Source organism: Stegostoma tigrinum, chromosome 1 (assembly GCF_030684315.1).
Source record: "Stegostoma tigrinum isolate sSteTig4 chromosome 1, sSteTig4.hap1, whole genome shotgun sequence".
Lineage (NCBI taxonomy): Eukaryota > Metazoa > Chordata > Chondrichthyes > Orectolobiformes > Stegostomatidae > Stegostoma > Stegostoma tigrinum.
This window is the reverse complement of record NC_081354.1, coordinates 177,521,143-177,536,492: the sequence shown is the minus strand read 5'-3', so window position 1 is coordinate 177,536,492 and position 15,350 is coordinate 177,521,143. Positions and strand designations below refer to the sequence as shown.

Below are 15,350 nucleotides of genomic sequence, written 5' to 3'. Positions count from 1 at the left end.
TTCAACGTGTTTGTTGATGGAGTTCCAGTTGGAGTACCAGGTTTTCAGAAATTCCCTGGCATGTCTCTGGCTTGTGCAATGATAGATGTTTCACCTGTATTGTCAGTTTTCTTCCAGTTCTGCCTCTATTTCCGGAATAAAACTAACAATACAGATACACAGACACCAACTGGCCACCAAGAGACACGACCAATTCTCACTTGCCTCACTACACACAGACAGTGAGGGACCCAAATTCGACTAAGACAACATATCCATAATCACACAAGCCAAACAGAGATACGCCAGGGAATTCCTGGAGGCCTGGTATTCCAACCAGAACTCCATCAACAAACATATTGAATTAGACCCTGTGTACAAACCCAGTGAGAAACAGAGCTCGGAGGTGGTACCTGCGACTCCAGCGAACGGAGTCATATAACAAGCCGGACTGAACGCAGACTTCACTGGAGGCACACTAACAATGTTACCTGGTGGGGTGACAAAATGTTTGCAACCAAACCCACCGGCTCTACGAGCATGTCTACAACCTCGTTTCAGGTTCAAATCCAGGTACCTTTTCGATGGCAAAAACACAAATTTCTGGAAAAAGTAAGCAGTTCTGACCGCATCTGTGGAGAGGTGGACTTCATGTTTTTGGTCCAGTGAAGAAAGGTCGCTGAAACCAAAATGTTGACTCTGCTTTTTCTCTCCACAGATGCTGCCAAACCTGAGTTTATCCAGCAATTTAGGTTGTTGTTGTTGCTTTCAAGCATTTGCAGCTCCGCGGTTTTTTTTTGTTTAGTGCCTTTTCAATGAGTTGAGTGTTCAGCAGCAAATTCCAGACATGCACCAAGCCCTGGATACAAAAGGTTTTCTTCATTTCTCCTCTCATCTTTTCATCAATTACCTGGTAAATCTTACTCCACTGTAATTGACCTGTCTGCTAGGAAAACAGGTTATTTGAGTCAGCGATAGTAGGAACTGCACAGGCTGGAGAAGCTGAGATAACAAGTTGTCAAGCTGGATGAACACAGCAGGCCAAGCAGCATCAGAGGGGCAGGAAAGCTGACATTTCTGAAGAAGGGTCTCGACCCGAAACATCAGCTTTCCTGCGTCACCTTGTTGTCTCAGGTTATTTGAGTCTACTCTTTTCTTGGTCTCTCAAGTTTGTACACCTCAATTAAATCACCTTTTGTTTGAGGAAAACAATCCCAGCCTATCCAACTTTTCCTCGAGTGCTATTACAAACTCTGGCAACATTCATATGTATTTCTGAGGCCATGCACTGCAAGATCTTTCATTCCATCTCCCCCTTTCGATATGCTCCCATTTGCTGTGTATTTCCTAGTTTTGCTTGTCTGCCTAAATGCATAATCTCACGCTCCTCCAGGTTGAATTCCGTTTGCCACTATTCTGCCCACTCCAACAAACGATGGTTATTATTCTGTAGTTGGCAACCAGAACAACTGCTCAGCCAACTTTTGTGACCTGCAAATTTCCCAATTCAATTCCATTTGCAATAAATGATAATATTCCATTAGCTCCCCTAAATACAGTAAACGTTTTACTACCTGGCACCTATGGGACTAGTGTGTGCCAATTGATCAAATATTTTGGATAATCAAAAGATCCATGTAATCAATCTAGACACACACACTAACTAATAGAAATGTAATGCAGAGGTAATACACATCACTTTTATCCTTCACTTATAGCATAAATCACTTAACTAATAATGCGCCTTAAATAAAACTGACTAGCAGAGAGCATCCTCACTTTCATCCTCAGTTGACTACTTGGACATCATGGTATTTGAGGAGAAATTGACTGGAAATTGAATCAGCTGTTATTTGTACAGTAAATTTTTCTGTATTTGATGCGTGTAACTTCTGGTTTATCAAGAATGCCAGTTGAAACACAAGTTTCCTGCACTTGCGACACCAGCATGGTCAGCTTTTGTGATTTATGCACAAGGATACCCAGATCTGTCCTCCATTTGAAGGACTCTGCAGTCTCTCACTGTTTATATTTTTTTTTATTCTTGCCAACATTGATGATTTCAGATTTTCATACATTATATTCCATTTGCCACTTTGCTCACATTAATCTACATATTTTTGTACTAAATAAAAACTGAATGAACTGTGAAAGCTGTAAATCAGGAACAAAACCAAAGTTGCTGGATAAGGTCAGCAGGTCTGGCAGCACCTGTGAAGGAGAAAAGAGTCAACATTTCGGGTCCATTGACTCTTCCCCTGAGCATCCTTTCCTATTTTTGTAACCTTTACAACTTGTTTTCCTGCCTATCTTTGTGTCATCAAAATGTTTGCAGCCATACCTTTAGATCCTTCATCCAGATCATTCATATAAATTGTAAACATCCAGGTTTCTAGCACTAATCATCGTGGCAAACCACCCATCACATCTTGCCAATCAGAAAATGACTCATTTATGGCTGCTTTGTTTCTTGCTGGTGAGCCAGTCTTCTACTCATTCCAATATATTATCCCGTACACCCTAAGATTTTCTTTTCCACATAACTTTTGTTGTGGTATCATGTCAAATATCTTCTGGAAACCTTAAGTGTAGCATTATATACTAGATTTTCTTTATTCACAGCACTTATTCAAGGTTTTGTGTAAAATGATACATTTCTCGTCATCTTTAGAAGTTTACATTTTGAGTTATGCACCTCTGTTTTAGCCACCTTTCCCCATCTTTCCTCATGACTTTCCCCACTCGGTCTGTCACTTGAGAAGTTGCTTGCTTTTGCTTTTTCAGCTGAAGTTAGTTCAATTTGACAGTTCTCTGTAATTGTCATGGAGCTGTTTTTAATGTTGGAAGCTTGATTTGTGTGGTTTCTTTTAGTTGAATCAATTTCTTCTCACCACCACAAGAATGCAGTATGGACTCTGGGGAGCCTGTTGCTTGAGCATTAATAGCCATTAGTTTATGAAATGTAGAAAACAGCAGGGTTGTTAAAATTGCTGATTTCCAAGGCCCAAAGCTACAACTCCTGAGTTGCTGGTGTCCTGACTCCCACTCATCTGTTCACTGCCTTAGAATTCTTGCCAATAATTGAGGTTCCAACAGAGTATGAATGTTGCTTTTTAAAATTCAGTTACAGTCATCTACGTTGCTCCTCTGCTTAATCGGAAAGAGCTAAAGCAACTAATTTATGGCAAGGTTGTTTCAGTTTAATAAGATTCAAGAATTGAATGTACTGGACATCAATCAAATTCACAAGAAAAGCAACTATAAACAGCAAAATTAGAAAGTGTGCATTGACTAACTAAAACCATGTGAAAATTATTCATTTACTTTACCTGGCTCAAGCAAGGTTTAGGAACAAATTTGCCTTAAAAATCAAAGTAATAGGTTGTCTATGACTTGGATTATTTGGAGCTTATATTTTGGATTTAAAATATTAATGTCAAGTTATTATAGTGTATAGTAGATAAAATAATCAGTATGATCACTACACCTCATGATTTATTCAGTCTTCCTTTGCAGTCATGCCCTTGAGAGAGGAAGAAATTGTATTGAGGCTATTGGTCTTGATTTCTGCCTTCTATTCCAAAGAGGTTCAAAGCTTCCATTCAAAGTTTTGATTTTTGCTATTCTTGCTGAGGTATTATTTATTTTTATTTCTCTCTGCCCACTGCATTTAACATTTTACTCAAATGTCAACTCATTCCAAAAACAGTTTAATTTGTATATTTTTTCCTGGCGTGAGGTTCATCTCTAGATGCTGCCAATACATTGATGTGACAAATTGAAGCAATATGTTTGATCCATAGTTTGAAAAAAATACATGTCAGATTGGTTTTCTGGGATTTATCTAACTTTGGATAACTTTGATTTCTTGTGCAACTTCAATGTTTTGGGATATTACCTGCTCAATCTTCTAGCTCTATAAAAAGTGTAGAATTTTATAACACACAAAAAGGCTACTTCACCTAACGCGCATGGAGCATTTCTCTGAGAGAGCTATGAATTTAGTCAGATATCTTAGCCTCGTTTGAAGCTTTTCTTCAACGCGTCGTGTTTTTTCCTAAATGTTTAAGCTGAATATTTTGAGCTAGGTTTTACTGTCATAATAGTCGTGAGAACGATTGTTCTTTCCAGTATGTGTGTGTAATTGGTACGGTAATTTGAAGTGAGCACGATTAATCATGAATCTTAATAAATTGCTGTTTAAGATATGCTGCTGCGTGGAAGTTATAGTTCATTACATGAAAGCGTTATTTTGTGTGGTAAACTTAACACAGTAAGTTGTCTTTTCATTTCAAACAGATATACCCTCTTAACAAGTTGATTTCTAATCACGTCAGTCAACCCCTCTGGCACTGAAAATTTAAGTTAAAAGAGTCCTTGAAGTATTAATTACCTTGAATTTTTTTGACAATAAAATTGTCTATGCCAATGTAGCTACCTTCTCAACATTCTCATTTGTTGTTCCACAATTCTTAAATCTGATTGTGATTGGTCTGTTTGTGTTCCAAAGTCCTGTCAACATCCCTACGCTTCAACACTTGATTCCCTGACTTAACAGTTCCCTACCATCCCTTTTGAATAATAGTACCATGTTAGCTGTTCTCCAATCTGGCACCTCTCCTGTGTTGTGGGGGAACCTGAAAATTAGTGTCAGCAGCCTGAGAGCGATCTCGTCAGCTTTGGGGACATGTCCAATTTCAAGCCTGCCAAAACAGCAAATCCCTCTACCTCAAACTTGTAATTTATTCAAGTGTAGCACAGCCCTTTTCCCTGATTGCTATACCTACATTGTTCTTCACTATTGTGAACACAGATGTACTAATTTAACACCTCAACTACATCTTGTAGCTCCATTCTCGGGTTGCTACTTAAGTCCCTAATGGGTCTCTCTCAGTCCTTGGTTACCCTGTTACCCCTAATATATTTGTAAAAATGCTTTTGGATTTTCCTTTGTTTTTTCATACCCCCCACCCCTTGCTTTACTTAATTAACTTCACCCCCATACCTCCTAGGGCTTCTGAGTCTTCAGTATCTACCATAAACTTGCATATTTTCCGTATCCAATTCTTTACACTCCCTGACATCTCAGATTTTCTGGAATGTTTGATCCCACTCTAACTTTTAGGAAGTATTGGCCCCGCGGACTCACTGTTTCCTTTTTGAAAGGTTCCCAACCTCTCATGATTTTCCTTCACATAGCTGCTCCTCGTCCAGATTGGCTAGATCCTGTCTTATTGTGTTAAAATTGGTCTTTCACAGTTCAAAACCTTATCTTCTGGTCTGTCTTTGTCCTTTTCCCTGGCTACCTTAAATCTAGGCAAGTTAGAAAAACCTAAGAAAAATGATCAGGCTATTCGATCCTTCAAGGCTACCTCAGGTTTCACTACTTTTCTCATGCCAGCTCAATACTGCTACCTATTTCAACCACCTTTGTAAATTTGTTTAAAAATTCCTTTTCATGATGAACACCTGCTCCCGCCCTAGTTTTCAGATCAAGAATTCAATGTGTACTGCCTGCTGGGGAAAAATATTCCTTTGCTTCTCAATTTGGAATTGGTGGGAACCCATCTTAGACATTGTGTGGAATTTTGATCTCCTTATTTAAGAAAGAGTGTAAATGCAGTGGAGGCTATTCAGAGGAAGTTTACTGTAACTGATACCTAGAATGAACGGATGCCTTATGACAAAAGATTTGACAGGCTAGGCTTTTTTTCACTGGAGTTTAGAAGACTGAAGGGTGATATGATTTTTAAGATCCTAAATGGTCTTGACAAGGTGAATGTGGAAAAGATGTTTTCTTTTGCGGGTGATTTCAGGACAAGTGGACATGGTTTTAAAATCTAGGGGTCACCCTTTTAGGACATACATGAGAAATATTTTTCACTTGGAGGGTTATATAACTTGGGAAGTCTGTCTCAGGTGGATATTTCAATATACTTGAATTTTTTGAGGTGGAGGTAGGAAGATGCCCATGAGTCTAGCATCAGTGGAACGAAAACTATTGAAGATGATTCCGAAGGACAGAGGCAAGGATTCATCAAGGATATTCAGCATGGCTTTGTCAGATGGAGATCATGTCTGTCAAATTTGATTGAAAATTTGGAGGAGATAACTTGTTGTGCTGATGAGGGGGTGCAATGGATACGGTCTGACACGGACTTCAGTAGGGCTTTTGACAAGGTCTCATGCAGGAAACTATTGACGGAGGGGTGGAACCCAGGACAATTTAGCAAATTAGATCTAAAATTGTCTTAATGGCAGAAAGCAGAGCGTGATGGTTGAATGTTTTTGTGCCTCTGTCCAGTCACATACCACAGCATTTGGCGTAGAATCCATTGCTGTTTGTAGTGTACATTAGTGGTCTTGACATGCATATAGAAGTGTGGTCAGCAAGTCCGCCAATGACGTGAAAATTTTTACTGTGGCAAGGAGGAAAACCCTTGAATATGAGCAATATAAACTGAATAGGCGGAACAATAACAAAAGGATTTTACTTCAGCTAAGTATGAGGAGATGCATTTGGGAACATGAGCAATTCAAGGGACTGCATGTTGAATGGTAGAATCCTGGAACATATAAGGGGTCAGATGGACGTAGATGTGCAAGTCCATAGATCCTTGGAAGCAAAAGCACAGGTGGATAAGATGGTTAAGAGGCATATGCGATATTTGCCTTATCAGTCAAGGCCATGAAGACAAGAGCAGTGAGGCTGTAGTGGAACTGTCGCAACATTGGTTAGGCCATTGTTGAGTAATGTGTGCACTGTCGTTGCCACATATAAGAAGGATGTTATTTCACGAGAGAGTGTGCAGAGGCGATTTGCCACAGTGTTGTCCGGGATGGAGTATTTCAGCTGTGAAGAGAGACTGGATAGGCTGGACTTGTTTTCCTTAGAGCAGAGAAGGCTGAGGAGGTGATCTGGTTAAGGTGTACAAAATTATGGTGGGCCTAGATTGGAAGAAACTTTACTCTTTAGTAAAAGGATTAATAACCAGGGGCAAAAATTTGAAGTAAAGGATAAGAGACGTAGAGAACATTTGAGGAAGGTGTGTTTTTTTAAAACCCACAGCTTTGTGGGTACCTGAAAGTCACTGTCTGAAATGGTGATGGAAGCAGGAACCATCACAACATTTTAGTGGTATCTTGATGATCTGTTGAAGTGCCATAGCAGACAAGGTTGTAGGCCAAGTGCTTAGAGTACATCAGTACTTGAATACAGTGTGGGTACGTTGGGCTAAAGGGACTCTTTCATGCTTGTGACTCTTGTGACTCTTATGACTCATTTCTCTTACTCGTCTCTGAGCCATGCATTCAGTTCTCAAATCATATTTATCCTTTTCCAAATTGCATGTGGCTCGGATAACCCTGGCAGTTAATAACTTTTGAGACTCTGCTGTTTAATTTAGCATATGAATTCTAATGCTTCCTTCAGGATAACCTCTTTGCTAGTTCTACCAGTGCCATTGGTTTTAATACGGACTATGACCACTGGATTGTCCCCTCCCCAGTGCAAGTTTGTCTTCAGCCCCAAAGTCCTGGCACCAGGCAGACAACGCTGCTGTGTGGACTGCACTCTTTGCTGCAGAGAACAGTGTCAATCATGGCATCCTATTTGGCCCATCAAGTCCATATTGTACCTCCAAAGAGCATTCCGCCTAAACCCGACAACCTTATCCTGAACCGTAACCCTGCATCTACCCTGGCTAATCCATCAAGCTTGGACAATTTAGCATGGCCAGTTCGCTGAACGTGCACATCCTTGGACTATGGGAGGAACTGGAGCACCTGGCTGAAATTCTCACTGACAAGTAGAGATGGGGAGATTTCACACAGTCACCCAAGGCTAAAATCAAACCCGGATCCCTGGCACTGAGAGGCATTAGTACTAACCATTGAGTCACCATGATGCCCTCATTATCAACCTTTCCCACTACACTCCGCACTGCTACCACATTACTACTTACTCCTGCTTTTGAACAGCTTCCTGTATCATGGTGCCATCACTCTCATCCAAACATGTGAGAAAACCTTGTGCTGGTTGGACAAGTGGAAAATCTGACTATCTCTATTCAGGTGAGGGGCTTGGTTGAGAATGCGGGACCTTTGTGTTGACCTCAGAGTATGGGAATTGAACATGCATCACAAACCAGCTGTCCAGAAACTGAGCTAACAGACCTCCCCAACAAAAATAACACATGCAAATCAAATTAGAACAATTTAGATAAACATCAGTTGGTTAGTTTTTGATGTAATTCTCTTTCTCTCCTGCCTCTATCTGCGCACACCACCCCCCTCAACCCAGCCCCCTCTGTCTCTCTGCATCTCTCTCTCTTTATCTCTGTCTACTCCTCATCCCTCCCCCAATTCTGCCAAGAAATTACAGCAGCTACAGAGGAATATGGATTTTCGTGTGTGGAGCAAAGCGTTAATGTTATCTGTTGATATACCTGCTGTGCTAAATGGACTGTAATGCCATTGGGAAGCCAAAGCAACGGTTGTTAGAGAAGCATAGTGCATAGTTAAGAATGGTACCATGAGCTTTGTTGTTTATCTTCTATGTGTATTTGTGTCTCCTAGCAACTTCTACGTGAGATGCAGCAGATGGCCAGTCGCCCTTTTGCCACTATCAGTGTCGCCTTGGAGACAGAAGAGGAGCCACCAGATCTCATTGGTGGAAGCATCAAGGTAAGCATTGGTCACTTTGTTTGCCATTGTTTTAATGAACTGTTGATAAATCACTTTCTACTTGTGCAACTGGGTTATTTGGTTCCTTTTTGTTCACTTTCACACCATGTACAGCTGTACCTAGTGTTTCTTACAATTTGTGGTACAGGGCTGTCAACTTGAATAACATTGCCTGCCTTTATTGCCTGCACCAGCATGGTATGCTGCAAACAATACTGCGATCAAAACTGACACTGTTAATTCATTAGGGTTCAACTGCTTCTCCCTGGCAGAGAAGGAAAGGCAGTGGGCTAAAAAAGGGATTTAACAAGTAACAGTTTGTTTTACTTAACCTAAAGGTCATCACTTTTAATTTTTCATGAATTATTTCAGTGACATGAGACACTTGACACATCTACCCAATAATGTGGAAAATTGCCCACGGTATGTCCCGTACACAAGAAGCAGGACAAATCCAACCTGGACAATTATTGCCCCATCTGCCTACTCTCGATCATGAACAGAGAGAGAGAATGGGTCATCAAAAATGATATCAAGCGACTCTTGCTTAGAAATAAAAGTCTCCACTCATGCCCAGGTTGGCTCCAGACCTTTTTCCGGTCTCAGCACAAACATGGACAAAGATGCTGAATTCAGGAGATGAGGGAGAGTGACAACCCTTGACATCAAGGCCACAGTTGACTAAGTGTGGCTTCGAGGAGGCCTGAGGTAAAACTGGAATCTGTGGATGTCAGAGGACGAACTTTCCTCTATTTGGAGTCATACCTAGCACATCGAAAGATGGTTGTGATTGTTGGAGGTCAGTCATCTCCGCTCCAGACCGTCTCTGCCGGTGCTCCTCAGAGTAGTGTCCTAGGTTCAACCATCTTCAGCTGCTTCATCAATGACCTTCCCTCCATTATGAAGTCAGAAGTGGGAACATCTGCCAATAGTGGCACAATGTTCAGCACCATTTGTGCCACCTCAGATAATGAAGCACATCATATCCAAATGCAGCGAGATCAGGGCAATATCCAAGTTTGGGGCTGACGTGGCAAGTAACATTCATGTCACACAAAGGCTAGGCAATGACAATCTCCAGTAAGAAACAATCTAAAGACTGACCCTTGCCATTCAATAGCCTGCAATCAGTATCTTTGGGGTTATCATTGACTCAAAAGTCAACTGGACTCACCATAATTCATGCTGTGGTGGCTCAGTGGTTAGCGCTGCTACCTCATAGTGCCAGGGACCTGGGTTCAGTTCCACTCTCGGTTGACTGTTTATATGGAATTTGCACATTCTTCCCTTGTCTGCTTGGGTTTCCTTTTGAGTGCACCGGTTTCCTCCCACAGCCCAACAATGTGCAGGCTAGGTCAATTGACCATGCTATATGGCCCATAGTGTCCAGGGATGTGCAGGGTTAGCCATGGGAAATGTGCGATTACAAGAATAGAGTGGGGGGGTGGGTCTGGGTGCATTGCTCTTACGAGGGTCAATGTGGATTTGATGGGCTGAATGGCCTATTTACACACACTAGGGATTCTATCTAACTAGTAAAGAACAGATCAGAAGCTGGGAATACTCCTTCCAGTAACTTAGCTCTTGACTCCTCAAAGCCTGTTCACCATTTACAAGGCACAAGTCAGGAGACTGATAAAGTACTCCCTACTTGCCTGCTCGGGTACAGCTCCAACAACACTCAGAAGCTTGACACTATCCAGGACAACACAGCCCATTTGTTTGGCACCACATCCATGCACATCCATTCCATCTACCACTGGTGCTTAATAGCAACAATATGTACAGTCAACACGGCTTTGTGAGGGGTAGGTCATGCCTTACAAACCTTATCGAGTTTTTTGAGGATGTGACTAGAAAAGTTGATGAGGGTCGAGCTGTGGATGTGGTGTATATGGACTTCAGTAAGGCATTTGATAAGGTTCCCCATGGTAGGCTCATTCAGAAGGTCAGGAGGAATGGGATACAGGGGAACTCAGCTGCTTGGATACAGAATTGGCTGGCCAACAGAAGACAGCGAGTGGTTGTAGAAGGAAAATATTCTGCCTGGAAGTCAGTGGTGAGTGGAGTTCCACAGGGCTCTGTCCTTGGGCCTCTACTGTTTGTAATTTTTATTAATGACTTGGACGAGGGGATTGAAGGATGGGTCAGCAAGTTTGCAGACGACACAAAGGTCGGAGGTGTCGTTGACAGTGTAGAGGGCTGTTGTAGGCTGCAGCGGGACATTGACAGGATGCAGAGATGGGCTGAGAGGTGGCAGATGGAGTTCGACCTGGATAAATGCGAGGTGATGCATTTTGGAAGGTCGAATTTGAAAGCTGAGTACAGGATTAAGGATAGGATTCTTGGCAGCGTGGAGGAACAGAGGGATCTTGGTGTGCAGATACATAGATCCCTTAAAATGGCCACCCAAGTGGACAGGGTTGTTAAGAAAGCATATGGTGTTTTGGCTTTCATTAACAGGGGGATTGAGTTTAAGAGTCGTGAGATCTTGTTGCAGCTCTATAAAACTTTGGTTAGACCGCACTTGGAATACTGCGTCCAGTTCTGGGCGCCCTATTATAGGAAAGATGTGGATGCTTTGGAGAGGGTTCAGAGGAGGTTTACCAGGATGCTGCCTGGACTGGAGCGCTTATCTTATGAAGAGAGGTTGACTGAGCTCGGTCTCTTTTCATTGGAGAAAAGGAGGAGGAGAGGGGACCTAATTGAGGTATACAAGATAATGAGAGGCATAGATAGAGTTGATAGCCAGAGACTATTTCCCAGGACAGAAATGGCTAACACGAGGGGTCATAGTTTTAAGCTGGTTGGTGGAAAGTATAGAGGGGATGTCAGAGGCAGGTTCTTTACGCAGAGAGTTGTGAGAGCATGGAATGCGTTGCCAGCAGCAGTTGTGGAAGCAAGGTCATTGGGGTCATTTAAGAGACTGCTGGACATGTATATGGTCACAGAAATTTGAGGGTGCATACATGAGGATCAATGGTCGGCACAACATTGTGGGCTGAAGGGCCTGTTCTGTGCTGTACTGTTCTATGTTCTATGTTCTATAAGAGGCAGTGCAGAAATTCATCAAAGATCCTTAGACCTGCACGTTTTTCCAACTCCAAAACTGCTTCCACATACAAAGGTGAGGGAAGTAGATATACAGGAACACCTCCACCTGCAAGTTCTTTTCACTATTCCCTCACTGTTGCTGGGTCAAAATCCTGGAATTCCCTTTAAGGCTATTGTGGGTCAAATGCCTAACCTGTACTTTTAGGTTTTCTGTCTGCCTCTTTTCCTGAATGGAGCGTGACACCTTGGTTTGTCAATCCACTGGGATGTTTCCCAGGAGGTTTGATAATTATAAACAATGCAATTGCTGTCTTTGCAGCCATTTCTTTTAAAACCCGAAACAAGCCCCTTCCAAATTATGCAAACACAGTTGAAAGAACCGATTTCTAAAGAATTTACTGCTGCTGCAGGCTATCTGTTGTTGTGGAAAGTATGTTAATCATACTTGGATAGGTACTGACGTCCCCAGTTTGGACATGGATGCACTCAATATTTCTCAAGACACCATCAACTACTTGTCAAATACCCAAACTATTTCGAAACCATAGGAACTCTGGACAGAGTAGCTGTTAGGAATTGTTCGCTTTGGTAAAATAGCATTAAAACACAAGTTGTTAAGATCTTGGTCTTACTGCTTGAGAGTGTGATGGAAGCAGACTCGATCATGCCTTTGAGTAGGATATTAGATGCCATAAACTGTGGCATATATACCAACCCAGCATATAAGGTAAGCCGATGCTTCTGGCCCCAAGGCCAGGTTTCCGCATACACTCAGCGCACACTGACTTATATCTCAACAGAGAAAACTTAGAGATCTGAGATAATGGGAACTGCAGATGCTGGAGATTCCAAGATAATAAAATGTGAGGCTGGATGAACACAGCAGGCCAAGCAGCCTCTCTGATGAAGGGTCTAGGCCCGAAACGTCAGCTTTTGTGCTCCTGAGATGCTGCTTGGCCTGCTGTGTTCATCCAGCCTCACATTTTATTAAACTTAGAGATCTGCCTTGCACATGAAGGTCCATGCTGTTATTTGATTTATAATAGGAGGAACTTATTTTCTGGCTTTTTTTTCTGTTCAACTCTTAAGTTTTAAAGCTTTCAAAGTCAGGCTTAATTTTGATTCTGCAAAATTGCTTTCTTTGTTTGCAGTAACTCTGCTTAAACTCAATTACAGCAGCAAAAGCTTGACATATTGCCAAGATCTGAGCTCAGGTGGATCAATATGGAAAATACATGCTTTAGGGAATCCCATATTCAACTGCCTTTCCACCACTACATAAGATATTTTGAACCACACTCTATTGAAACCAGTAATTACATCCAAAAATGGTGACGTATCAAAGAGGAAGACAAATTCCACCGTAGCAGCTGCAATGATGCAGAGTATTCTAAATAAAACCATTCCTAAAATGTCAATTTTCCCTCCCTGCACTGTTAAGCAGATGAAATTTCCAGGCATTTTCACCAAAAACTAGTCCGTTCTTCCTTGGGCCGTGCCTTATCAATGAACGGTGCTTAATTGAAATCCATCCATTAGTGTTTGAGATATGGTATATACCAGCAAATGGGAGAACAAATTGGCATAAACATTGCCACTGCCCATCCCCAGTGGCGAAGATAATTAAATGAAAAATTAGCATTTTTACTTTAAGAAACTGGTCAGGATTTGGATATTTCTGTCACAGCTTTTGAAGTAGAGTTTACATTGAAGAATAAGCAGAGGAGTTAAATAAAGTAGCTGGTTAAAGGAGGAAAAAAACTGACGCAAGCTAAGTGGCTTGTTTCTATGCTGAAGCATTCTGTGATCCAGGATAATTAATATGTGCTCCCAATTATAACATTGTCTTTGCTTGACTCATAAGGGCTTTCAAAGTGGGATGGAAGAGCATTTGTTTTCACGCGTGATGTTTGCCTCGGTTATCATGATGGTAGAGTGCATTGTCAGCAGTGCCGTTTTTCAAGTGAAGTGTTAAGCTAACATCAAACTTGCCTTCACCCAACCACTCCTTTCGTCTCTGATATGAAAATCTCTTTTATCTATCACTTTTCCCAAGAATGATTAAAAACATTTCTCTGGGATGAGGATGACGACACACAAAATCTGAGGGTGAGTGGGCAAAAATTTAGCAGATGGAACATAATGTGAAGGATATGCACTTTGGCAAGAAGAATGGAAGAGCTGGGTTTTGTTTAAATGGAGAAAGGCTGCAGCACAGGGATTTGGGCATTTTTGTTCAGGAATTACAATAGAATATCATACAAGTTCACTGGCTAATAGGGAAGTAAATGGACTTTCGGCCTTTATTTAAAACAGCGTGGAGAAATAGGACAGCCTCACTAAAAGTGTATAAGGCTGTAGTCAGGTCACATTTTCTGAAGAAGGGTCAAGGCCCAAAACATCAGCTTTCCTGCTCTTCTAATGCTGCTTGGCCTGCTGTGTTCATCCAGCTCTACACCTTATTATCTCTTTTAGTCATCACATCTGGATTGCTGGGAACAGTTTTGGCAGTGATTTAAGAAAGATATATTGACATTGGATATAGTTCAGAGAATGTTCACCTAGGGTGATTCCTAGTACAGAGGGATTTTCGTACGAGGAAAATACACTACAGCCCATGGACTCAGCAGGTCAAAAAGGCAGCTCATCACCATCTTCTCAAGGGCAGCGAGGGATGGGCAATAAAGGCTGGCCAGCCAATGATGCCCACATGCCACTAGTAAATAAAGAAAAATTAGTCGTTTGGGCTTGTACTCACTGGAGTTTAGAAAAATGACAGGAGACCTGACAGAAACATACCAGATTCTTAGGGGACTTGACAAAGTAGATATAAGGAGATTGATACCCTTGTGAGGGAGCCTTGAACCAGAAGTTATAATCTCAAAGTAAGGGATACCAATTTAACTTACAGACGAGGAGGACTCGTTTTTTCCTTAGAGAGCAGTGCATATGTGGAATTTTTTAATGTGGAGCACAGCCACACATGGGTCATTAAGTATTTTCAAGGGTGAGAGAATTTTAATCAGTGAGGAAATACAGGGTTATGGACACAAGTCAAGAAAGTGGAGTTGAGGATGACTAGATTAGTCATGATCTCATTTGAGTGATGGGGCATTTTTGGTGAGCCAAATGAAATACGCCTGCTCTCACATCTTATATTTTTGCTGTTTTTCTACCCTAAACCTTTGTACTTGTCCTCTGATTTCAGCTTCCATTTGAACTCAGCTTGCTGTCTCTCCTGAGTTCACAACGCTATATCATCTCTCAATCTCTCTCCATGTGAACCCCCCAACCCCTACTCAGGGCCTGAACTTTGCTATGTCACGTACTATTTCCAAACCCACCCATTTGTATCAATTGCAAATAAGGGTATCTATAATCTCTTCCTTGTTTCACTTTGTACTAACATCCCTTTGCCATGCCCTAAATTAAGAGATCTGGACTTTTTCAAAGTTTAAGCAATTGAGATTTTCAATCTGTTGGACACAACTTTTCTGCAGGAACAATAACACAACCCGTTTCACCTTTGATGCTATATCCGGCATGAAACCATTACTCTGTCTTATCCTTCTAGTTCCTCCAGTATGATTCTTATCTCTGTTCCTTGAGGCCACTGCGTCACAAATTTGAAC

General features: G+C 41.6%; 1 protein-coding gene across 1 annotated transcript in view; it reads left to right on the top strand.

The window, feature by feature from the left end:
* The window catches only part of atrn (attractin), a 361,852-nt gene that overhangs the window by 302,335 nt on the left and 44,167 nt on the right, over positions 1–15,350 (top strand). Inside the window, exon 27 of the mRNA XM_059650378.1 lies at positions 8,557–8,664. Coding sequence (XP_059506361.1) covers positions 8,557–8,664 — 108 coding nt within the window. The remainder of the gene's footprint in view (positions 1–8,556; positions 8,665–15,350) is intronic.